The sequence below is a fragment of the Akebia trifoliata genome, chromosome 7, assembly GCF_017979445.1.
Source record: "Akebia trifoliata isolate Shusen 1 chromosome 7, ASM1797944v1, whole genome shotgun sequence".
Taxonomy (NCBI): domain Eukaryota; kingdom Viridiplantae; phylum Streptophyta; class Magnoliopsida; order Ranunculales; family Lardizabalaceae; genus Akebia; species Akebia trifoliata.
Window position 1 is genome coordinate 4315930 of NC_141381.1, and position 25592 is coordinate 4341521.

The 25592-nt window shown below is 34.0% G+C and overlaps 2 protein-coding genes across 2 annotated transcripts; both read right to left on the minus strand.

The window, feature by feature from the left end:
* Window positions 1-11213: 11213 nt before the first annotated feature.
* Window positions 11214-13440, minus strand: LOC147398055 (Pentatricopeptide repeat (PPR) superfamily protein). Its single transcript, XM_086447168.1, has one exon. It carries the CDS (start codon window positions 13355-13357, stop codon window positions 11534-11536), a length of 1824 nt encoding a protein of 607 aa, XP_086303294.1. The 5' UTR covers window positions 13358-13440; the 3' UTR covers window positions 11214-11533.
* A 5446-nt stretch (window positions 13441-18886) lies between these two features.
* Window positions 18887-24150, minus strand: LOC147398056 (vacuolar iron transporter 1-like). Its single transcript, XM_086448940.1, is given in 5 exon segments — window positions 18887-19284; window positions 21821-21845; window positions 21848-21934; window positions 22278-22363; window positions 23710-24150. Coding segments are annotated over 5 exon segments (741 nt in total). The 5' UTR covers window positions 23955-24150; the 3' UTR covers window positions 18887-18986.
* Window positions 24151-25592: the final 1442 nt, after the last annotated feature.

Here is a 25592-nt window from a genome sequence, read left to right on the forward strand (position 1 = left end):
TACGTCATTTGCTCTTTTTACTGGAGTAAATCACCACTAGTAGGTTATACAATTTGGGGGTGCACTTCTACAAGATTAAACGGAGGTGACCTTCATATGGTTGTTTGATACCTGACTAGAAGCAATGAGAGGATAACATCCAAAATCAATAATCATCAATCAAGATTTGGCAATGAGGAATACGATTGCTAAAATTTTTTCAAACATGCGTCATTGTCTTTGTATATGACACATAGAGAAGAAGTTCGTCGAGAAATTATCACATGGATACTTCAATAATTTTGAATTCAAGAATAAAATGCAAAAGTGTATTTGGTCGACATACAATGAGGAAGACTTCGAAAAGGAGTGGAAGGTTATGATCAAGAAAAATGATTTGGAACAAAATGAATGGCTACGACAGTTGTTTGAAATACAGGAGTCGTAGGTTTTCAAGATGTTTATAATCATAATTTTTTTTGCTGACATGAATACTATTGGGCGTAGTAAAAGCATTAATTCTTTTTTTGATGGATTTATTACTTCGAGATTAAATCTTAAGGAATTTATTATTAGGTATGAGTAAACTTTGAAGAATAATAGAAATGATGGGAAGAAAGAAGATTTTCATTTAGAACACAAGTTTTGATGCGTCAAAGATAACGAATTACTTTTGAAAGATGCGACAAACGTGTATACCAGGAATTTGTTTGAGAAATTCAATAATGAATGGGTCAATGTGATAAATTATGAAATTGAAGAAGAATGTGTAATGGATAGTGGATATCGATTGTATAATGTAAAATTTAAGTTTGTTGAGCCCGAGGAGTTTGTGGTTGCGCTTAATTTGGAAACATACAAGGGTACATACGAATACAAGAAATTTGAATTTATGAGAATACTTTATTGACATTTTCTAAAGATTTTTCTTTGTTATGACATTTATTTGACATCATCTCATTTTATTTTGGGAAGATGGAGGAAATAAGCTAATTATATTTTTAGAGTAAGGATTCACTTAAAATGGGTGATGAGAAATAACAATATGAACTAATAAGACTTGAATATGTGTCAATACGATACCAAATTAGCATGTATGACCGTATTTTCAATCGAGGGATTCAAATTATTACGAAATAACTATGATGAAATATGTAAAAAACTTAGTGAACTTACACCTCATGTAATGTCAGATCTTGCAATTGATTCAACGATAAATACAGATGGAAAATCCATGAATAACAAATCTCAATTATCTTAAGTGTTTTTCTTGGATCCTAATATCTCGTATACGAAGGATAAAAAGAAAGATGAAAATGAAACATAAAAGATTATCAATCCTGGTAGATTGAAGAGTAGTATTGAATTGATCCAACATAAGAAAAAAATGAAATGTGCATTATGTTTAAAGCTTGGCCATGACAAGCAAATTTGTCTTGAAAATCCTAATAGAAAGAAATTGGATCTACCCAAGGTAAGTAGTTTCATGTTTATAAGATAAATTTATTCCTTAAGGTATTGATATCGTATGAATTACAACATATTGATTCACATTCCATGTTTTGAGTTGAACATCACATGCATTGCTAGTACTTCTGCAGTTTTTAAAAATAAACAAATTAACTTAGTCTATAATTTTAGTGGGATACTATGTCAATCACTTATGTTGAGTGACATAACATACTTTCAATGACTTAGTCCAACTATTAAAAATAAACAAATTGACTTAGTGACATAGCATACTTTCACTTATGTCTGAGTTGAACATCATATGTTTGTTTTTTTCCTTTTTATAGGTGACGTATGGGAACTTCATGTATGGATTGATGAATAAAAACAATTAGTTGAACAAAAAGGTTCTATTAGAGTTGTCGATGAATGAGCCATATAATTTCAAGGCCCTTGTTGACATATCTTGTAACTCTTTCGTGCAAACAAAGTTATTGTGACTCCACCCAAAAATGGTCTCAAAGCTGCTTAAACTATATTTGAGTTAATTATAATTTTTTTTTGTAACTTTAAAATTTATGAAATTAAACAAATTACAATCTCTTCACATAGTTCTTAGATCTTCAGTTAGATTCTAAAATAGAAGATTTTTTTTTGTAGATCTTGTATTTTACTTGTTTTTTTTATTGGTACCTCGTAGATTTCTTTTCATCATTTCGATATGTTTGTTATGAAAAACTGAGAGAAATTATTCTCATGGTGCATCAAGAATTTTTCCTCACTTGGGTTTCTACTAATTTTTTTTTTCTGGTCCATTAAGATGTTTGGTGTAGATTAACATTGATTCACGAAGGTTTGGTCTCTCCATTTGTGGACTTCAATAATCTGTCAAATTAGTGATTTCTAAATTGTTTGGTTTGAGTAATGTTTATTATGGCTTTGAAACTGATTAATCATCAAGTCCATAATGCAATCCAATATGCACTATCAACATCAATAAGGTATTTTTGTGTTCACCCCACAAAGGTTGTGTCCAAATGTATGATATCTCAAATATTCACTTGAATATGGAGGGTATGTCTTAATGGTGGATGATGTTATAGTCATTACTCATCTTGACTGCTTGGATTGTAAATGGGACTTCTCTTCACCATCCATTGGGAAGATGAAATAGAGATCACACAACAATTTAAAACCTTTGAACCAATAATATAAATATAAAATCATAGTTCATTATACAAACCCTCCAACATCATTCTTCTAAGTTTCTTTTGTCAATTTGGCATCAAATAAAATATAAGGCGCATGAAAATGTCCACATAGATATGTGCTCATGTGGTTTGAGTTTTAAGTTAGGGTTCACATATATATTCTCATTTGAATATGATTTCTTTCAAGCATAAAAGAAGATGTGAGTTAAAATTTAAAATGACTTCCCTTAATATGGTGTTGTAGTATTGTAATGGCTATTCTTATTTGCTTGATTGGGTTGCACTATTGACATATAATTGTACATTTTAAGGTAATAAATCTTCTCCTTGTCATTAAACCCTTTTTATCAAAAAGAAATATTAATTTTTGTTGTTGTCCGTTGTTAACTATGATTAAAGTTAATATACAATTAATAAGATAGGCTAAAGGCTTAATACATTGGACAACAATAACAAACATTGGTCAAACAAACCATCCTAAAAAATCATTCACCCATCAAAGTCCAAAATCAATTATTCTCTTAAAAACAACTATTACATTTAAAGAAAATACATACTCATGAACAAAGGTAATATGAAAATAACTATAAAAATTACATGCAACCTCTTGAATATACTAGATTTTTTCTTGAACTCTACATGCTCTACTTCATGGAATTCTTGCTTCAAGTCATGGAATTGATACTCTATTTCATGAAATTTTTCTTCAACCATATCACAAGTACACCTATCTTTAATAAAGTGTCTTATGTAGACACCTCATTTTTTGCATCTGCCTAATTCGTAAATTCGTTATCCGGTTGTTGTGAATTCCTAATGATGAGCATAAATAACTCGAAGGCTTGTGAGTATTGCTTGCTTTCTTATATTTTTAATTTCTTTTCATCCCCCTACTCGTCACGATTCGACAAAAAAATTTACGCACGCTTAGGATCGTTGCATCTTCACCTGACTTAGCAAGCACGTACGCTTAGATTCAATACACTGTTCGATAACTTAGAGACTTCGCTACGCTAGGAAAATAAGACTTTGAGACTTAGAAATGCTCACATAGGGACAAAAAAAAAAACATCACGCTAAAATTTGTAAAAATCTGTAAAATCATCAAAATGATAAAAATACCCCTCATAAATTTCGGACTTCTGAAAAATCTCGAAAGTACCTCCATTGCACTCAGAATGTAATTTCAAATTTAACGGGACCCAAATCGATGAAAACAGATAAATATGTAAAAATTTGTAAAAATCACCAAAATGACGAAAATACCCCATATAAATTTTAAACCTCCGAAAAATCTCGAAAGTACCTCCATTGTACTCAGAATGTGATTTCAAGTCTAATGGGACCCAAATCGATGAAAATAGAGAAATTTAAGAAAAATCATCAAATCATAAAAATAATCAAAATGCCCCTCAATATCCAACTCTAACATAGAGACTCTGATCCCTAAGAAAATCAAATTCAAATCGAAAATCAAAATAAAATTCAAATAAAAAATCAAACTAAAATTTAACCAAGAAACCAATTTAAAATTCAAATCAAATTCAAATCGAAAATCAAATTGAAAATCTAATAAAAATCACTCAACCAATTAAAATGTAAAAATAAAATTAAAATCCAATCGATCAACCAATGAAAATCAAATCAAATCGACCAACAACCAATAATAGAATCAAAATTCAAATTAAATTCTAATTGAACAATCGAAATTTGAAATTTAAAATTTAAAATCAAATTTAATTCAAATTAAAATGTCGACTCAAATAAAAAAAAATCAAAACCAATAAATCGAAATCAAATTATTGACCAATCAAGACGCATTAGCAAGAAACTACCCTAGTATGAGTAACATGGGATCTCCACCCCCATTCTTCAAAAAAAATAATATAAAAAAATAAAAAAAGGGAGAAAAATTAAAAAAATGTGGGTACGTTTTCTTTCCACTTCTTCTTCTCTAACACGTTCTTCTCCAACCGTTGTCCTCTCTCCCATCTCTCCATAGCTGCACACCCACTCTCCCATCTCTCCCCTTTCTCCCTCTCTCACGTTTTATAGAAAAACTACCATAAAACAGGGAGATGACGTTTTGATTGGAGAGGCCTTTGATCCAAAGAAAAAACAGCAACTATGAAAAAAATGTTTTCTTTTTATTAGTTGCTATTAAAAACCAGCAACACCTCTATCTAGATCACCCTTCACAGCCCTCTCTTCCTCTCTTCATCTTGCTGCACATAACCCATTCCATTACAACCCCTTGCTGTCCCATTTTAGTTGTCCATTAAAAATCATTACAACCTTTTGTTGGCTGCCATTAAAAACCAACAATACCTCTCTCTAGATCACCCCTTCATAGCCCTGTCTTCCTCTTTTCATCTTGTTGCACATAACCCATTCCATTACAGCCCCTTTTTAGTTGTCCATTAAACCAACAACACCTCTCTCTAGATCACCCCTTCACAACCCTTTCTTCCGTTCTTCATCTTACTGCACATAACCCATTCCATTACAGTCCCTTTTTAGTTGTCCATTAAACTAGCAACACTTCTCTCTAGATCACCCCTTCACATCCCTTTCTTCCTTTTTTTTATCTTATTGCACATAACCCACTCCATTACAACCCCTTGCTGCCCCTTTTTAGTTGTCCATTAAATCAGCAACACCTCTTTCTAGATCACCCCTCACAGCCCTCTCTTCCGCTCTTTATCTTGTTGCACATAACCCACTCTATTACAGCCCAATTGCTGCCCCCTTTTAGTTGTCCATTAAACCAGCAACACCTTTCTCTAGATCACCCATCCACAACCCCTTCTTCCTTTCTGTCTTACTGCATGCCCTTGCTGCACTCACGTTCTACCTAAGCAAATTCTTCACTACCTTCATCATCTCCATTATAGCACCAGCAACCTCTCCAGGACATCTCCTCACAATCCCATTTTTTCCCCTTGTTATAACGTTCTTTGTTGTGCTTCATCTTTTTCACAACACAACATAGCCCTCCTTTTCTCAGCTAGTATCTTCAAGTCACTGCTGCAGCGTAGTTACATCGCCTATAAGCACTTATCTTTACCTTCATCTCTCTCATCTTCACCGCAACGAGTATTCATAGATCTTTGAGTCCTACCTGAAGGAGTCATCCTGTTGTTCTCGATTCAATAGGTAAGTTTAGTTTTATTTTTTTATTTATTCTTGCATATCGAATAGGATCCGATATTTCTTTTTTTTATGAATTTTTATATATTTTTTTATAGCGGTAGGACTAGGAGGTTTATTTATTTATTTTTTATGTAGGTTTTTACGTTTCTTTACGTCGATAAGATTAGGATAATTTTTTTTTGTGTAATCTTTTTTATATTTTATTTTTTTACATTTTACTTTTTATTTTTTTATTTTTATTGTTTCTTGATTTCATATGCATTTGAACTAACTCACTTGATTTTGGGGTATACATGGCACTAATGGCAATTTTTACGATTTTGAAATATTAGTGGATCGATTCGCCCATTTTTTTGTTGATAAATTGATTGGTTAACTCGCTAATATTAAATTGATGGACCGGCTCATTGGGTGTTGATATTTATCGGGTCAATTCGGCGATTTTTTATGTTATTGGGCCAATTCATTAATGTTGATATTAATCTACTCATAAGCTTTTTAGTGTACATGAAAAAAAAAATCGATTTTCTCAATAAAAATCAACAAGTCGATTCATTGATTTTAATGCACGTGGTGATTCACAAAAAAAAATCAAGATTTCTTTTATTAATAATTTATGGGTTAACTCATTGATTTTAGTACAAGTGGCAATTCAAAAAACCAAAATTTTTAATTAAAAATGTGCGGACTAACTCATCGATTTTTTGTGCACATAGGAAATTTAAGATCGGATTTTTTTTGATAAAATGTCGTCAATGAGCTAATTCACTAATTTTATGTACATGCCATTAAAAATTGATTTCACATTCTTTAAAATGTGACCGAATTGATACATTAATTTTTAGTGTCACGTAAACCTTATTAAATCATGAGATTCCATTATGTGAAATTCAATAAACAATGTAATTATTTTAGTTGTAAGATTTGTTTGATAAATCCGGTACAATTTGATGATGATTGAACTATAGTTTGAGTTTTAGTTTTTGAATGTTAACCATAGGATATTTTTGGATCGTAGTAGAGATTGATTATCTTAATCAGGTGGGTTCGATGTTTAACACCTTCCGAAACCCATAATCTGACTCCTTACTCATTTCTTTTACTTTTGAACCAATCCTATCCATTTTGGAGTTATCTATGGTTCCTAGACCTAAACTAGGTAGCGACTCCCTATTCTTTAAAAATTTTCGATTGACGTAATCGGACCCCTATCTGCTATTTAGCGAAAAGCGCGGGGTCGAGGCGATTTCACCTTGTGGTTTCTTCATACGATGTAAATGATTTGTGACAAGCTGACGGATATCCATCCACGTACTGGTGACATTTTTCTCAAGTGGAAAACATACTGATCATTCTCCTTACAAAGACAACATAAAACTTACCCATTTTGATAACAAACCTGACAAAACCAATTGTGAGTGGTTTCACAAAATTAAAGAATTTTTAGAACTTTAAATGACAATTGATAAAAGGAAAAATATGCATTTGACCTCAGTTTTCTCTCAAAGACTAATAGAAAATGATGTAAATAATTAAATGCCCTTATTTACATATCTATTATATATATATATATATATATATATATATATATATATATATATATATATTATATATATATATATATATATATATATATATATATATTATACCTTCTTAAAATCCTTGGTTTTATCTCTAAAACCTGTTATCTTGAAATTGTCGGGTAAAAAAAAATTATCCTTATCAGCAACCTCAAGATTCTATATTTATAAACCTTTAAGTACTAAAAAAATAAATTTTTTTTTGGGAAACTTGAAAATGCTCAAAATTTAGTGATTTTCAATAACATGTAGAAGACAAGATTGAAATTATTTTAAAGGAATTGACACTAGATGTTGCCATTAATTTGTTTCTATAAGAAAAAAAGGGATTTTGGCTAGAAATAGAAATTCTCTTATCCCTATCGAATGTTTGATAAAGAAATCCTTAAACTAAACATCCCATAATTAAATTCGATAAACAACAGAAACTTTAAAAAAAATATTTTATAATAGAAAAATGGAAGGAAACACAACAATTAATCCAACAATCATAAACATTTGGAATACGATCATCAAAGAAACTTAAAAAAAATATATTTTATAACAAAAAAATGGAAGAAAATACAAAAATTAATCCAATAATCATAAATATTTTTAATACAATCATCTACTACAAAACCCTGATTTGAAATAATCAAGAAAAAAATATGAATTAGAGAGAGAGAGAGAGGAAGGCAGTTTTGCCATTACCTTAAGAGTGGTAGTCGAGAGTGATGAGAGAGATAACCACGAGCCATTATTTCTGTGTTTTTCCCTTAGAGTTGAATCCAAGAGAAGAGAGTTGAAGCTGATAGAGAGAATAAAGACTACATCTTCCCCTTAGGGTTGAATTTGAGATTTTTCTCTTACGGTATTAACTGAGTGTGATGAGAGAAAGAGAACGATGAGCCATTGTTTCTGCCTTTTGTCTCTTAAGATTGAAGACTAATGAGAGAGATAGAAAGAGTAAAATAGAGGTATTGATTTGATCTGATGTTATTTTGGAGGCTTTCATTCATTTTGTTTAATTTAGGGAGGTATTTGAAAATACTTAAGAAATATCAAATATAAAAAAAACGTGAAACCAACTGGCTCGTATGATTTGAGTCCGAACCTTGACCTAGCCGTTCAATTGGTCATCATCCAACGGTTTCTCTTCATCGATTTCTAATCTGATTTCTCAAACATCCTTGGATCCCCTCCTATATATATAAAAAATAATATCATTTTATAACTTGATCCAAGGTGTTGAAAATGGGTGGTTATTGAACTCCCAACTTTAAAATTAAAATTCAAAGTTATTAGAATTCTATCCTTGACAACCTTGTGGAATCCGATTAAGTTTTTGAATTCCACAATGTGATGTAATCAAGAAATTTTCCTAAGTGCTTCTCAATAGAAAACTCCCATGTCCAAGCCAAACTTGAAAGTGTTTGGGCATTATCTTTGTTTCAGATTAGGCCCTATTTTGTTTTATTTTTTAAGGTTATAAATGTAGGTGGGCCTACCTTCTAATCTTTGATCCAAACCCTAAACGTGAATCTGACTTGGCCCGACCAACTTGTTCACTTAACAGGCCTAATAACACTACCAAAACCCAACCACAACAAGCCGAGCAGCCTTAATTTCAATTATACAAGACTTGATTGTTTTATTTTATTTTTGAAGCATCCCGTATTAAGGTTAGTCCCACATTTTCCATACATGTATTCGTTTCTAATTGTTTCTTAGATTTGAGATTCCAACCATAATGTCATCCATACTCCATAGTCCCTTTCATATTTCCAAAAGAACCCCTAAAACTGCATTCCAATGTTCTCTACCTTGATTGTTAGTGATATTAACATAACACTCAACACTAGTATAATCTAATTAAGCAAGATATCCACCAATGGTTTGGATTCGACATGAAATCCGATCCATTCCAATCTGATAACTTCGGATTTGGATTGATGATTTAAATTCCGATAATGTTCCGATTTGATATCTTATTGGATTAGATCTGGATTTACCATTCCTCAATCCAATAAGGACCCAATCCGAAAAAATGTTAGAAATTATATTATATATTTGTTTAAATAAACGAGGTTTTATTTAGATTTTGTACATCAAAATGGATTTGATCCAATCTAGATCTTATCTGAATGTTATTTAAACCAAAGTTCAATTTAATTTTTATGGTATTCCAATTTTTTTTTTTCACAATGACAAACATAACTTGATGGCCGAACCATCCAATTTTGCTAAATTCACTAGAGTAGTTATCACCCTTATAGAGCCAAGGAACTTACTAGTGACTCAATATATTGGTGGTAGAGAGTGAATTTAATCACCCCACTCTGATACCCTTATCCAGTAAAAGCCCTTTATTGGGTAGACAGATTTATTTCACTCATACACCAATTTAAATCTCTATTATTGAGAATGTATGTAAATAAGAATCAGGATCAGATAGAGTGTCCCATTCATATAGAATAAGAATGGTGTCTACGTGGCATGTGTTTGGTTGGAGTTTAAAACCCAACACCGTTCTGGATCACATGATTCTATAAATAATATTTTTACTTACATAAGATACAATAAATACACTGATGTAGAAAATAATGTGTGAGAAATGATTATACCAATCAAAGAATAAAGAATCGAGATAATCTGACTACCCACGTCGCACACTCAATCGACTCTCCTGACATGACAAGCTTGGGAAACATAGATCTGTACGCCTTGGGATACAAAACTACACTTCTTCATAAAAATGTGTATCCCGCGGCATACAGATCTACGGTTCCTGGACTTGTCACGTCAGGAGAGTCGACTGAGGGTGCCACGTGGGGTTGTCAGATTATCACTACTCAAGAATAAAATGTGAATGAGAGAAAAGAGATATCATTAGCCATATACCTCCTAAGGTAAGCGCAGTCCAATAGTTGGGTCTGCAACAATGTTATCATGCCTGACTATATAGAACGCGAAAATAGAATGAAGAAAAGGTGTACAAGCTGTGACAGTAACAAGAAGAGAACCTCTCGGTTTCATTTGTATTCTCTATTCTCTCTACGCTAGAAAAGAAAACCAACCGACTAAAAAAAAGATTGCATACACAACCAAGAACAATCCCTAAAAATGAGCGTAAAAAGTTAGGAATTGTGAATACTAAAACATCAAAATAAAACAATACTATGAGAACTACTGAAAAACAAACAAAAATATTGGGGTTGGCTTAGATGTGCTACACACAATGTAGGCATGCAAGCACCACACCATGATCGACTTGGCTTGGTGGGCTTGTACCTTTTTGTGTGATAGTCTAGAGTCGTCCTCCTTGGGGCAAAACTTCGATGCCCCATGGGCTTCACTTCACCCTTGGTTGTCCAAGCCCTTCCATATAATAAGTTCCAACTCCAATATTTCTTTTTTTGCTTTTGCTTTTGTTTTGGGACAATTACTTTGAAAATTTTCATTTAAAATCGTTATATTGTTGGATTTTTGAAGAAAATTTAAAAACTTTTAACAAGAAGAATTGCTCCCAAGTATTACAAATCTACCATGAATGTGAGTTGATGCATTATTCACCTTGCTGATGCATCTGTTGGGGAGAAAATAGCATAAGATGGAACTGATGACAAGTTGGCCAAGCACAATCACCCTGTCCGTTGCTCATTATTAGAACAATCAAGGACCCAAGAAATCCACTATAGCATCATCTCTGATATTTTGAAAAGTCGGTCCTCACACTATGATACCAAAGATCAATAATCAATTTCTTCTTTTTCTCAACTCATGGTATGCTCAGTCATTACAATCAAGACATGATTCGGTACAAATCATACATGAAGAGTAGCAAAGCCAACAAGCCTTCCAGTTATTCAGAATTATTCCAAAGTTGCTATAGCACATTAAAGATTATTCCATCTTTGTACAAGCTTTTAAACCCGAAGTCAACTATGTTAATACCGGACTAGACGTAATTTTCACAGATAAACAAATCAAGGGAAACCAATGCGGGTTCAACTCATTTCACCTTCACGAGTCATTTATTGTACAATTTTGCCAAGTTCACTAATAAGTTAAGTATAAAAGCGGCGAAATCAGAAACTAACCCCATATCACTTCAGAGTCTTTGGGTCTCCCTTCTATTCTACATCATTTGAGTAGACAAATAATCTTCTCAAACATAAAAGATCATCTATTTTGACGAGTTTTAGAGCTTTTACTAAATTCACTAATAAGTGAAGTATATGCAGCGAAATCAGAAACTAACCCCTTTTCACTCCGGAGTTCTTCAAAATCCTTTCGGTCTCCATGCTTACAATGCCCTTCCAAGAGAATATTGTATGTAACATCATCAGGCACTACCCCTAAATTAAGCATCGCATCCAATAACATATTAGCATTCTTCATCTGGCCTTGCTTGCAAAGCCCATTCATAAGCACATTATATGTTACAATACCGGGTGTACGGCCATTACTTTGCATCTCTTTGAGCAACTTAAATCCCATTTTCACATCCCCCTTTCGACAAAAACAATCAATCACCATCGTATAAGTTACCTCATCAGGAGTTATACCTGCTCTCAACATCTCCCTCAACGTCCTCTCCGCATCCTCCACTTGTCCTTCTTTACTCAACCCCGAAATTAGGGCTGTGAACGCCACATCATCAAGTTCTATTCCTTGACTCACCATTCCCTTCCTAACCTCAATTGCCGATTTTAAATCTCCTTCCTTGCAACACCCATCTATAAGTGTAGTATACGTGATCTTGTCGGGTTTCAAACCTCTTCTCCACATTTCTTCGACAAGCCTTCTTGCTTCCCTTATATCACCAGCCTTACAAAGACCATTAATGAGTGTGTTATAAGTAATCAAATCGGGTTTCAAACCTTTCCTCAACATTTTCTGATAAATTTCCATTGCAACACTAATTCTTCCCTTTTTGCATTGCCCATCAATTAAAGTGGTGAAAGTAATACCATTCGGTACCAACCCTCTTTCACACATTTCATCGAATAATTGATTCGCTTCTTCCAACCTACTCTCTTTGCACAACCCATTAATCAAAACGCTATAAGTAACAACATCAGGAAAAATTCTTGCTTCCGACATTACCCTCTTCAACCTAAATCCCTCCTCTAAATTACCCATTTTACAATACCCATTAATCAAAGTATTGAAACTAACCACGGTTGGACACAATCCCCTTCCACGAATTTCATCAAAAATCAATTGGGCTTCTTTAATTTTTCCCTCTTTACACAATGTATGCATCAAAACATTGAAAGTATAAACATTTGGTGGAAACCCATAATCCAAAATCTCCGAATAAAATGCCCAAGCGGCAGCCGGGGAATTCGACTTCATCAAATGATCAAGAAGATACCCGCATGAATGGAACGGGAGCGGGAAATTGTGTTTCCTAACCATCCTAAAACACTGGATCGCATCGGATATAAAACCCGAATTGGTATAAGCATTCATCAAAGCATTAAACACCAAATGTGGTTGATGGGTACCTTTGGTTTCGAGAATTGAGGCGAAGATCGATGAAGCAGAGTCCTTACCCTTTCGAGAGACGACAAAACGGATAAGAGATTGAGCCTCTGAGTACATTTGGTGGATGCAAAGAAAATGGGTCATGGTGCAATAAGATTGAATTGTGTGACGAAAGCCCTTTTGAGAGGAAACCCATTTGAAGAATGAGAGGAGAGATGTTGGGTTTAGAGAGAGAGGGTTGTGGGTGATTAGATCGATGACGTGGCGAGCTGTGAGAGAAGGGATAAGTTTCTTAAGGGAGGAATCAAGAGGCTTTGTTGAAGTGTTTTTGATGGCTTGAGATATGGTTGTGATGATGATGGGATCTTGTGGTTGGTCTTGGAGTTGGAGAGGAGATGGAGATGGAGATGGAGATGGAGGGGTAAACCAGGTGGAGAAGGGAAGGAAGCTTAATTGGGGAAGAAGATAGAGAGAGTGGTGTGTTTTTGTTATAGGGATTTTCAGAGTGATCATCTCTGTTGTTTGATTTTCTGTGTTAATTTTTGAAATTTTAGGGTTGAAGTTATGTGTAGGGCTGTTAGCTGTACGCTTACATTGTTGTTTAACCAAACGGGTGTACCTTCGTGACACTACTAATTGGCATTTGGCAGTTATCTTTGAGTCTTGACTTTTGACCTGTGACTTTGAAGTATAGAATACTCTAGGAATATGCTGAACTAACTTTGTAACTCAACCTGAAAGAGTAACTCAAAAAGTCACTGACGTGATCATGCAAGAATAGTAGATTTTCTAGGGATACACATAGGGGCAGAGCCAGGAATTAACTCATGTGGGGGCACTGTAAGAGTGAAAGTTTTTTTGTGAGGGCAACAAAGATTGTAATTTTTTTTTGTGGGGGCAACATAACAATGAAAATTGTTTTGTGGGGACAACTAAGAGTGTAAACCAATTTGGGAGAGCACTAGTTCATTATTCTCAAGAAGGTTTGAAAATTCTTGTGGGGGCAAGTGTCCCCATTGCCCCCACTCTAAATCCGCCCTGGATACACAATTGTATATATTTTATGAGATGTGCTATTATGTATCCCGAAGGTAAAAAATCTACGATTCTTAGAGGGTACACGTCAATTGAGTTTTTGAGTTACTTAGTCAGGTTGAATTACAAAATCATTAATCTTAAAATTGACATCAATTCTCACATGGCTGATGTGGATGTATCTACAGACCCCTAGATGTTTTTCATTGAGATACAAGTTAAAAGCGTCTATGGTTATGTGTGCACCTCCACATCAAAAATGTGAGAATTGATGTCAATTTTAATGTTACTCTAGCATTACTACATACTGTAACAATCTTCCAAATTTTTTGAGGCAACTCTAAAAATTAAAAACAATTATTAGGGTATTCCTTTTTGAAGAACACCTATCTTTATTTTTAAAATTATAATCATAAACTGTTGACATCTTCTCATTTGAAATAGTCCGACAATTCTTGCGATTTTGACTCCATTGAATCCATCGATTTCAGCTAGAATCAAATTTGTCATGTTCTTAACGATTTTCAAAACCCTCGTCATCATGATCTAGAATCGATTGTTCATTATTTTTTCACAAAGATATCTACACATTTGTCGAATAGCTTTTTAGAGAGTATAAGAATCTTGGTGTTTCTACTCACAAAATTTTCTTTTGGGCATAGAGATTATCGAGTTTTATTCATATCGAAGATCGTCATTAAATTCTTGTAAAAATCCTTCATAGTAGTAAGCAACCCTTTAATTTGGGATTTTTTTATGAGATTCGATATTGTAATGGAAAATATCACTATGTTGAGAGTGAACATTTGAGATGCTTAAAGTCATGTCAATGGCTCGCATTCAACATTATAAAAGCTCATGTCATGCTTAAAGTCATGTCTAAGGCTTGCATCTGACATTGTAAAGCCTACGTCAAGAGTATACATTCGATACAGATTAAAAATGAAGCAATGAGTTGCATTCATATGTGGTGATTTTATTCATTTCTTTAAAACAAAATTAGACTGGGTTGTATACATCTCATTTCAATATGTTGAATTTCTTAAACACTCTAACATTGCATCATATTTACCATATCATTTCAAGGATTTATCATTTGAGGATTCACCAACATTTTCTATATTCTTGTAAAATTTAGAATTTTCACATTTTTGTAAAATATATAATTTTTCGATGAGATTCTGGTCCAATTAATAGTGTTGAGTCTTGAAATTTCTTGCGAATTGGTTCATTGGAGAAGATAATGTACTGTAAATGGAGGACAAAGAACGTAGTTGGTTCTCCCGGTCCCACTAATAGAACATTTTTTTTTTTTTAAAGGTCAATAGGGTTAAGGTAGACCCATACCATCTACAACCGAAAAACCGGGACACCACAGGCATCCTGATAAATAGCATAGACAAGGTCGCTAGAGAGCAACTCACAATCTAATTTAGTACAATCTTTATTATTCTGGTAGAAGCAAACATGTCGGCAGTCCTATTGGCCTCTCAAAAGACTTGGGAGAAGGACATTTCGCTAAATCTATCAAGCAAGTTCCTTATAGTAAAGACCACGTGAAGCACACTCCACGGGGGGCTCCACCTACCCTTCAGGACTTGGATAGCGAACAAAGAATCAGATTGGATCTGAATACTAGAGCATCCTTTAGAGATTGTTAACTTGATCCCATGGAAAATGCCCAAGTTCGGATACTCTCGTCATAAAAACATATTAATATTTTTTAATAATAAAGAGTAACATACCACATAACAAAATTAAGATTCAAGACTAAAACTCTCTCCAACTATTATAAAATAAATAGTAAGAAAAGTGATCTTAAGAAATACTAGTACCATCTGAAGGACCATGGCCATGGATGCTACAATTCTCTAATAATGGAATAGTTGGTATGTTTTATAAAAAATGTTTTCAACAAGAAAAAAAAATTTCAAGAGACAATAGTCTATTGGAAGATGAATTCCAATGCTCAATTGCACCTAAGAAAATGTGCAAAAGAGATTTGGTTGAATAATCATTCTCTCTCTCTTAAAAATCATATACTTTTTTCTTAAGACTAAGAATGGCAAATAAGTAAATTGAATCAATACCTCTTATTCTTAGAGAGTTTCTATTAGCACTGTAGACACTCAAATTTGATCAGGCTCTCGATGCAAAATACCCAAAATCTATCGAAATTAGAATGGGCCTCAAAGTCCAAACCTTCAAAAAACTCATATTTGTCTTTCAATAAATAGCTCAAGGCCCTTCCTACGTAGCCTATGGACCAAAGACTCATTACCCTTCCTCTACACTCATCAACCCAACCCAACCATAGCCCAATTCCACTTAACCTATTACTATGCCTATTCAACCTGTCACCTAAGCTTATTCAACTCAACCATGACCCAATTCCATTCAACCTATTACTTAAATCATTCTACCCAAACCTAAGCCCATTACCATTACTATTCAACCCACTACCCAATTATCCACTCAAGCTTAACCTATCTACCCAAACTCAATTCTCAACCCAAGCCCAACATTACAACTAATCAACTAAGATCATCAAGGTGGGACACATGTCACCATCTCAATTCACCACCCACATCCAATTACCAATCCCCATTACCTTTTCTTTAAAAACATTACCTATCTACATCTCAACCCATACCTAACCCTAACCTACCTTCATCATTTTCTACTAATCTACCATCACCCTCTTCTAATCTACTATCATCTTCCTCTAACATACTATCATCATTCCCTACTAACCTATTATCACCCTTCTCTACTATCGTCATTTCCTACTAACCTACCATCATCATTCCCTATAAACCCATTCTCACAAGTCAAACCCACACCCCTCCTCTCTAATTAAATACTCATTCTTTCTAATTAACTCATCTAACACTCCATCTATTTACCCCTTTTTACACATGTCACCACCTCTTCCACCCTCCCAAAAACCTAATCAATTATCTTTTTACACAACCCATTCTTTTAATTAAAACTCACCCACCTCAACTCACCAAACACTCAATCAATTAATCACCATCTTACACCTCCATCCTCTCTCAATCAAACACCACTCATTCCATTCTACCTAACACTTAACCTATTTAACCCCCTTGCACAAATGCCCTTCCATCACCCTCAATTTATACATCTCCTCTCACAAACCCCTAATCATTTTATTCATTTTCATCAATTCATCCCATTTTACCCCTAAAATAACTCCAAAAACTCTATAAAATCTCCTCATCCTCAACATAATTCTCATTTAATGAAAAATTAAGAAAAATACTTTCTCAAAAAAATACTACTCCCAACCCTCTACTCTCAACTTTTTACTCTAAACTCACTACTCAATCTTAATTCTCTATTCACCCTCAAGTAAATCAAGATCAAGTCAAGGAAACATCTTTGAAGATCAAGATAAGATCAATGTAGGACATAGGCTAAAAAAAAGAAGAGAAACACTCTTCCTCACCTCCTTTCTCTCCCCTCCAACTTCTCATCTTCTACTCTCCCCATTATCTACACTTATGCATACACCATAATAGGCTTGAACCATCAAAATATCCATTTTTCAATAAGAGTGTCATCAATGGTTTGAACCAACATCAAGGCCCCTCACACTCGAAGGCACATATCGGATCTTTCTGTTTTTTTTTTTTTTTTTTGTTTTATTTACAAAAAAATCGAATCCGAGGTTACTACCAATAGTAGAGAGTAGGGTGCCTAATACCTTTCCTACTCCCTAACATGGACCCCTTACCTAGATTAAAAGTTGGATCGGTAAACCTTATCCGTATGAGAGTCACTAAATGTAAAAAAATAACAAACTTTTTAAAAAAAAATGCAACTCGAGTAACCATTCACACCTTTTAAAAAAAATGATGGCAATTCCAAAACCCCCAAAGTGAGAGAGATATTCAGAAACAACGAATCTCGTGTCGACAAACACACCAACAATTGTTTAATTTCTTAAGAATTGGTGTGTTGTGAGCAAAAGTTGGTGTGCCAATATAATCTCTCTTTTCTCATGAATAGTCTTAAGAAAAAATGTTTGTTTATTGTGATCTTACTATAATTAACAATCGATTCTATAATTTTTCTCATTACCTCTCATTGGAAATAATCTCCCATAAAAAGTAATCATACAATATAAAGTAATATATGATCAGACATTCTACAAAGGTTGCGATCTTCTACTCAAATGATTCCTGTTTTTTTTTATAAGAATCACTAATTAAGAAATATTTTCATCAAACAAGATTTCTTTCAAATGTACATGGTAGTATATCATGATTAAATCTTTAGTTTTGGGGATCAGGGATAATAGCGAGAAAATAACATCCACTAGTAGGGTGGGAAAATTTCTTGGCAAATTTCTTTAGACCAGAAATGATTTTCCCAAGCAAATACACAATAACACAGAGGAAAATCACCCATTTTCCATAGGGAATCATATAAGATCAGAAGTGTCTTGAAAGTGAAGAAACCCCACAAACCAAGGCCATACCTCATTGTTTCCTTTTGGTTGAAAGCGTGTATGGGGGTCTTCTTTGAAGACTTCATAAGAAATTGGGATAGGGTGTGTCGTATGGTTATTGAGTAGTCCCCTTTGTATTGGTTCTTACTTGGTTGGTCATCTCGGCCAATCTTGCCCTTTTTAATGAATTCTTACTTATCAAAAGAAAAAAAAAATGATAACTTGGGTGAGCCATCCCGGGTTCAAAGGCTACCATGCGAGATGGTCAATGTGAATAGTCCATTACGTTAACTCTTTAAGTATTTCACGTTAACTACTATAAGAAAAAGCGACCAGATTTTGGGTTTTTGATATGGACTAAGTATTATAATAAAACATATATTTTGTGTATGTGCATATATTAATCCACTTTATTATATAAGAAAAATTATAATTATCGTATATAATTTGAATCATCGAAAATAATCAAATGACTTAGATGGGTCAACTCGGTATATCTACCTGGGTTTAAAACCATGCAACAAAGACAATACATTTAAACTAAGGAATTTATTCGAATGGTTCAACGATTAAACTAAGAAATTGTCCAAAATTTTAAGTTCAAGAGACCTTGTAGATTAGTAAAAGGAGTTATGCCTGCACAGCCTTAGCAATGCCGAAAGCAACCCCAGAGGCAACGGCCCCTATCAAAGCAGTCTGAAAGGCACTCCTAAATGGCTTGTTTCCAGTAAAATGACCCTTCACATATCCAAAGAATAACAATGCCACTAAGGTAAGGACCACGGAGAACATGACTGCCTTTTGGGCTATCGGGACGAACATGTATGGAATTAAGGGGACCAATCCACCTATGATGTAGGCAATTGCGATTGTTAACGCACTCTCCAAAGCTCTTCTTGGCTGAGGCTTCTCCAATCCGAGTTCAAACCTGCATCCATTGTTCCCATTTCCAGTCTTTGTTATAAATATTAATGGAAATGTAGGATAAAATTTTACATTAGGAGATGACTCCTTTATATTGGAAAAAAATTTGAAGCAATCAGCTCGTATCAAAGAATTGAAGGAACCTTCTCCTTTACATATAAAATGTTTTGTGAAAATTCGAGATACCCTATGTTTTTAAACTGATGATATGCCCCTTGATCTCGGTATGATCTCTTATAGAATAATGAAAAATGATCTTAAAAACCTTGATTTTTTCTTCAAAAGCCCAATCATCTTCATTCTCTTGGATAAGATGAGAATGATAGAAATGACAATTACTAGGACATCTAGGTCATTTTTCTTTAGTCTATAAGACAAGACCGAGGTCAATTGAGCATATAATCCGTTTGAAACATAGGGAGCTATCTCAAATATTCACAAGACCATGATGGGGGAATTTATCTTGTTGGAATACATAAGAAGCCACATGTCATGTAAAAGAGAGGGTTTGTTCAAAATTAGACTCATTAAACTATGACTATATTCCAAACTAATAAAATAATGACTACTAATCGACTTATTATAAAATCTGAAAATTAATATTCTTAAAAGTTATATAACCGTTTTGTAGGGCTAGGTAATTTTGAAGAAACCCTCTAATTTTCGTGAAAATGAGATACCCCTTCTTTTCAAAGGGAAGAAATACCCCTTGATTTGACACGCACTTCAATGAGAATTAAATAAAATAAATAAAATGACTGAAATCCCTGATCTTTTAACTTCATGGAATACCCTAGATTCTTTTCTGAAAACCTTTCATCTTCAACTTTTAAGGTAAAATTTTTAGGTGTCTTCAACTGAAAGATTCGATTTAGCTCCTTCAACTATCAAAACTCAAGAACAAGATAGGATTTGGGGGAAGGCTGAAGAAGATAGATTTTTGGAAAGTAAAGTTTTTTTTTTTTTTTCATGTGTATGTGTGTGTGTGTGGTTGCTCCAAAGGAAATATGTTTTTTTTTGTGTGACTGAAATTCCCTCATCCTTTAACTTTGTCTTTTTGTATCCGGAAGAAAATGAATCATGATTTTGTGCTCATATCACATTGGCATTTTCGAATGACATTTTTCGAGTCACTTTATTACGACTCAAAAAAATATGAATTGACTCAAAAATAAATATTACCAACTTCAGTTGAGGATCACTTCAAGAATATTGGTACCACTTTTGGCGTGGTTCTTTATCAAACATAAACCTATAGTCAATTGAAAAGTAACCAAGTGGCTTGTTTGGACACATGTTGCTCCATGCATGGGTAGTGGATTGTCTATTAATGATGAAGAAAGAGAGGACTCTGTATCTGGACATACATAATATAAAATAAATAACAAGTAGCCCATGATGAAATGTTCATTTTCATTCTTTAGTGGCAGGGCGGAGCCAGGACTTTACTCATGTGGGGGCAACATAAAAGTAGAGATTTTTTTGGAGGGCAACAAAAATTGTAATTATTTTATGTGGGGGCAACATAACAATGGAAATTGTTTTGTAGGGGCAACTAAAAGTTTAAAACAAATTATGAGGGCACACTCTATTGAAGGTTTGAAAATTCTTATGGGGGCAAGTGCCCCCATTGCCCCTCACACTTAATCCGCCCCTGTTTAGTGGGATCTACATTGGAGATCCATTAGCTTGACAATCAAGTGAAAATCATGTAATTTTACATAGAATTTTGATAAAATGACTCCCCCACGTGGCATACTTACTCGACTCTCCTTGACGTGACATGTGCGAGAATAGTAGATCTGTACCCTCCAAAAATTTTAACTGCACTTTTTATGGGGATGTGCAGTTTTGTATCCCAAGGAGTACATAGCTACGATTCTTGCACTTATCACGCCAAGAGAGTCGATTGAGTATGCCACGTGGAAGTCATTTTATCATTACTCTTTAAGAATCGTGATAAAATGACTCCTCCCTCCCATGCCATACTCAATCAACTCCCCTTGACTTGACATGTGTGAGAACCGTAGAATTGTATTGCTCGGAATACATAATTACGATTCTCGAGGAGTACAAATCTACGATTCTCTCACTTATCACATCAGGGGAGTCATATTATCATTACTCTTTGAAAATTTCGCATAAATGTCTTTTTAGAGACGAATTCGTTTGTCTTCCTAAAAATAAAAATAAAAAGATAAAATAAATTTGGATCTTGCTAAGCTAAAGCGGATATCTTACGAAGTATCTTTTGGACCAACAACTAACCATCTGAGTTGGTAGCATTAGTTATCTGTTTGGATTAGCTCTGAAACAAGCTTCTGACCCCATTAGTGCTGAAAACTCATTTTTATAAAGTAGCCTAATATTGTTTTGAGCTTCTGCTTTCAATGAGAAGTTACTCTCCATAGAAGAGAAACCCAGAGCTAATTCAAATTTTCATAAATTTTATATTTTATATTTTCTCTTTATTTAAGTTTAACGAGATATAGTTGGGATACCATGGGCTAAGTGGGCCCATACATAAAATAAAAACTTACTTCATCATGAAATCAAGCCATGCTTGGGCTTCTTCTTCGAAGCATTCACCACGGGCGCATACTCCTGTGCTTCAAGCCCATATTGCGATAAATTCTCTCCAATCTCAGCGGCCTCTATAGTGTAAACGTAATGGAAAATTATAGACTGAATAATTTCTCAACTTACATATAAGACAATAGAGAATTTTTTTTGTGCATAAAAAATTTAATCCAAAATTTCATAAAATCCCGATCGACCAATCATAAGACGTCGTACGTATTGAAGGCATCTTCAATTAGAAACAAAAATACCCATATTAGGAGCTCACTCAATACATGTAATGTTAGGTGTGGGATTCTATGAAATCGCGAATTAACTTTTCTATGTGCGAAAAATTGTCCAACAACCGTGTGGTGATAATTATTATCTAAGTAATCAATTAAAAAAAAAAAAAATTATTATCTAAGTAATAAGAACCTGTATCAGGCACGTTGACGATTTCCTCTTGTTCTCTTCTTAGTTCTCTCACGTAATGATCCGCTTCACTTTTGGCAGCAAGGTAACTGCATGTGCACGTAGAGAAATGATTCATTGCTTCACATTTAACATAATTGTTCGATATATAAAGGGAACAATCTTAGTTCTAGCTATCTTTGGATAACTAATTTATTACTTCCCTCCATATGGCTGGGGTTTCAGTCTTTAACTGATAATAATAATAATAAAATCAATCTGATAGATAACTTTTAATCGTCAGATTTTTACGCTGTTGATCATTATGGACCCTATTATTTTTTGGTCCGATACTAGGTAACTATCTTAAAGACTCTATAAGAATTGGGTCTCATTTGGGTATCCAATGGGTACTTGAGTAGTAAATTTAGTTTATTTATAACATTTATAATAAAATTAGTAGTCTAACTAATTATTATCAAAGAGTTATCTTTAATTTAATGTATTTGTGCTAAAATTAAAATATAAACACAATATGAATTGTTTAGTTTTTTACCTTTTTTTCTAGTGAACATTTATTCCACATATTAAACAATTTTAACAACAAATAAATGGTCCATATTATAATTTTCCACTATTTTGTTATCAAAATCATACTATATTAGGAGAATTCATTGTTGATCTTGAATTTCAATTGAGGAATTACAAGTTAAATAATTTATTTTTATAAATAATTATCTTTTTTTATCCAATACTTAAAAACGTTATCTATCTTAATGGGTATCTCACGGGTACCCAATGATTACTGGGTAATTGAAATCGATAAACACATGAAGTAATATTTTATTTAGATTGAGGTTTTGGGTATATGTGGAATCGGCTCAGAATCGCCCCGATGACATCCCTAGGTGCAATAATCATTAATGGTTCATGGACTGAGAAGGGTGCACGTATAGTGTGTAAAGAGAGGTGAAGTAAATTAGTTACACAACTTAAAAGATGTATTTGATCAGGCTCTTTAATTACTCAGCGAATATCGAAGAATCAAAGTGACAACTCTCCCTCTAATCAAGAAACTCCAAAATTTGGGTCAATATATACACAACCCACTTGGGATCTCTCTCTCAAGAAACTCTCAATTTGGGTCAATTACCACCAACTTTTGACAAATTTAGGATTTTAACTTACTGATCATTTTATTATCAAAGAGGATGCTGGAGCTATAGTTGTTGAAGACAAGGGCATTTAAGTCATTTTCGGTGATTCTAATCACATGTAAATTTTGGGGCTTTTTTTTTTTGTTTGTTTGTTAAACAGCCGGTTGACATGCTAGAGTTTCCAAAGAACAAAAAAAGGTATCTCTAGAAAACCTCCACTAATCTCTAGGAAATCTGTGTCTTTCCTCTTATCTCAACCGTCTGTTTAATACAAGAAAGAGAGGAAATGAGAATCATACCCTCCAAGACCCATAGAGATGGCTCCAGCAGCGACTTCAGCAAGGCCAGCGGTGAGAATGATAGAGGACGATGCGTTCGCACCAGAGAGTCCAGCAGCAAGAGCGAAGGGGACAGTTAGACCGTCCGATACGCCAATGATCACATCTCTCACGATCTCTCCCGCTGTGAAGTGCTTCTCCGCGTGATGATGAAGTAGCGATGTTCCAGTGCTCCCCTCTTCCCTTGCTTCTGCTACTGTGGCCATTTTTTACTTTTTGGAATCCCAAAGATAATCACACACACAAACAACTATTTGCTGAGACCAAGATCAGGAAGATAACTAATTCTAATTCTTATGGCATTTATAGTGGAAAAAATGGTAATATTATATATTAAGTGTCAACCCGTGACCACGAGCAAATATACTGTTGGATGGTCTTGGGATGCTTTTGTGTGAATAGCGAGGAAGATAGGGATTTGCGAATGCAATGTGTTTATTTGTTGGACTTTTCTGGCCTAAACCAGGATGGGTGGAAAAACATAGATTTACTAAAGATTAGCAAAAATTTTCATAGAGATACATTTTTCTTCGGAATCCTTAGCATCCTAACCGTCAGCTCGATTGAGAGAGCCAAGCGTGAGTGAGGCCGGCATTTTCTTACCTTATTTGTTTGGACATATGTTTTTTTTCTGGATACTTTTAGGTGGTTTAGATTTTAAAAGAATCAAACAATAAAAATTCAAATTCAAATTAAAAATTAAACAATTAAAATTAAAATCAAATAATGAAAATAAAATCCAAATCTAATCAACAAAGTTAAAATTCAAAATCGAACCCCATCAAAAAAAATTTAAAAATCGATCAATCATAGAACCAAATTTAAAGTCGAATCCAATCAAAATCAATCGATCAAACAAACCTAATCAATTAACCCAATGAAAATTAATTGACCAATCAAACATCGGGAAAATTAAATCAACCAAATAAAAATCCTATCGACAAAATCAAAATGAACCAATCAAATAAAAAATAATAACAAATTTTTTTTCAATCAAACATTAAAAATCTAATTGATTATAGGAGAATCACCGTATTATGAGTAGCGTGGAATCCCCACCTACATTCTCCTAAAAAGAAATGAGCCAAAGAAGGGAAAAATGTGTAAAAATAAAAATAAAAATAAAAAGAAAGAGAAGAAATTAGAAAGTTAGTTTTTGTATAAAAAGAATGACGTCTCCTTTTTCTAAAAAAAAAAAAAAAAAAAAATGTACTCCTTTGGTCTCTCTCTCAACGGCCTTCAACTCTCTCTCTCTCGGCTCTCTCTAACGTCCTTGGATAGATGTCTTCATCTCTCTGATCTCCCTCTTCTCTCCCTCACGTCCTCTTGGACAGCAACAAAGAAAAGAAGAAGGAAGGGACAGTGAGGAAGAAGAAGAAAGAAAGAGTTTCTCCTTCCTCTCTCTTTATACACTCTCTGCCCTCTCTCTTCTACAGCCCTTCTCTTTCTCTGTTGAGCCATGACCCTTCCTCAGCCCTTGTCTCTTCTTCTTTTTTTGGCTGAGTCAACAACACAGCCAACTACTGTGAGACCTGTAACATCCTCTTGTTGCCTAACATTCAGTATAACCACCTCCCTCTCCCATTCGTCTCTCTACCAGGTCCCCCCTTGCTGCCCAGCCCTTTCTTCTTCTTCTTCATTACCACTCACATTCCCTTCTCCAACGTGTAACTGCTGTTTTTTTTTTCCTTACAGATTGGTAACACCCACGATAGCAACGTTGCCCTCATCTTACACATCTTACAGCTACTAGACAACAACCTTTTTTTCAAAACGTGGCCATTGCAGCCATTTCTCTGATCTCCTTTTCTCCCTCTCTGCTTTCTCTTTCACTTATCTCTCCT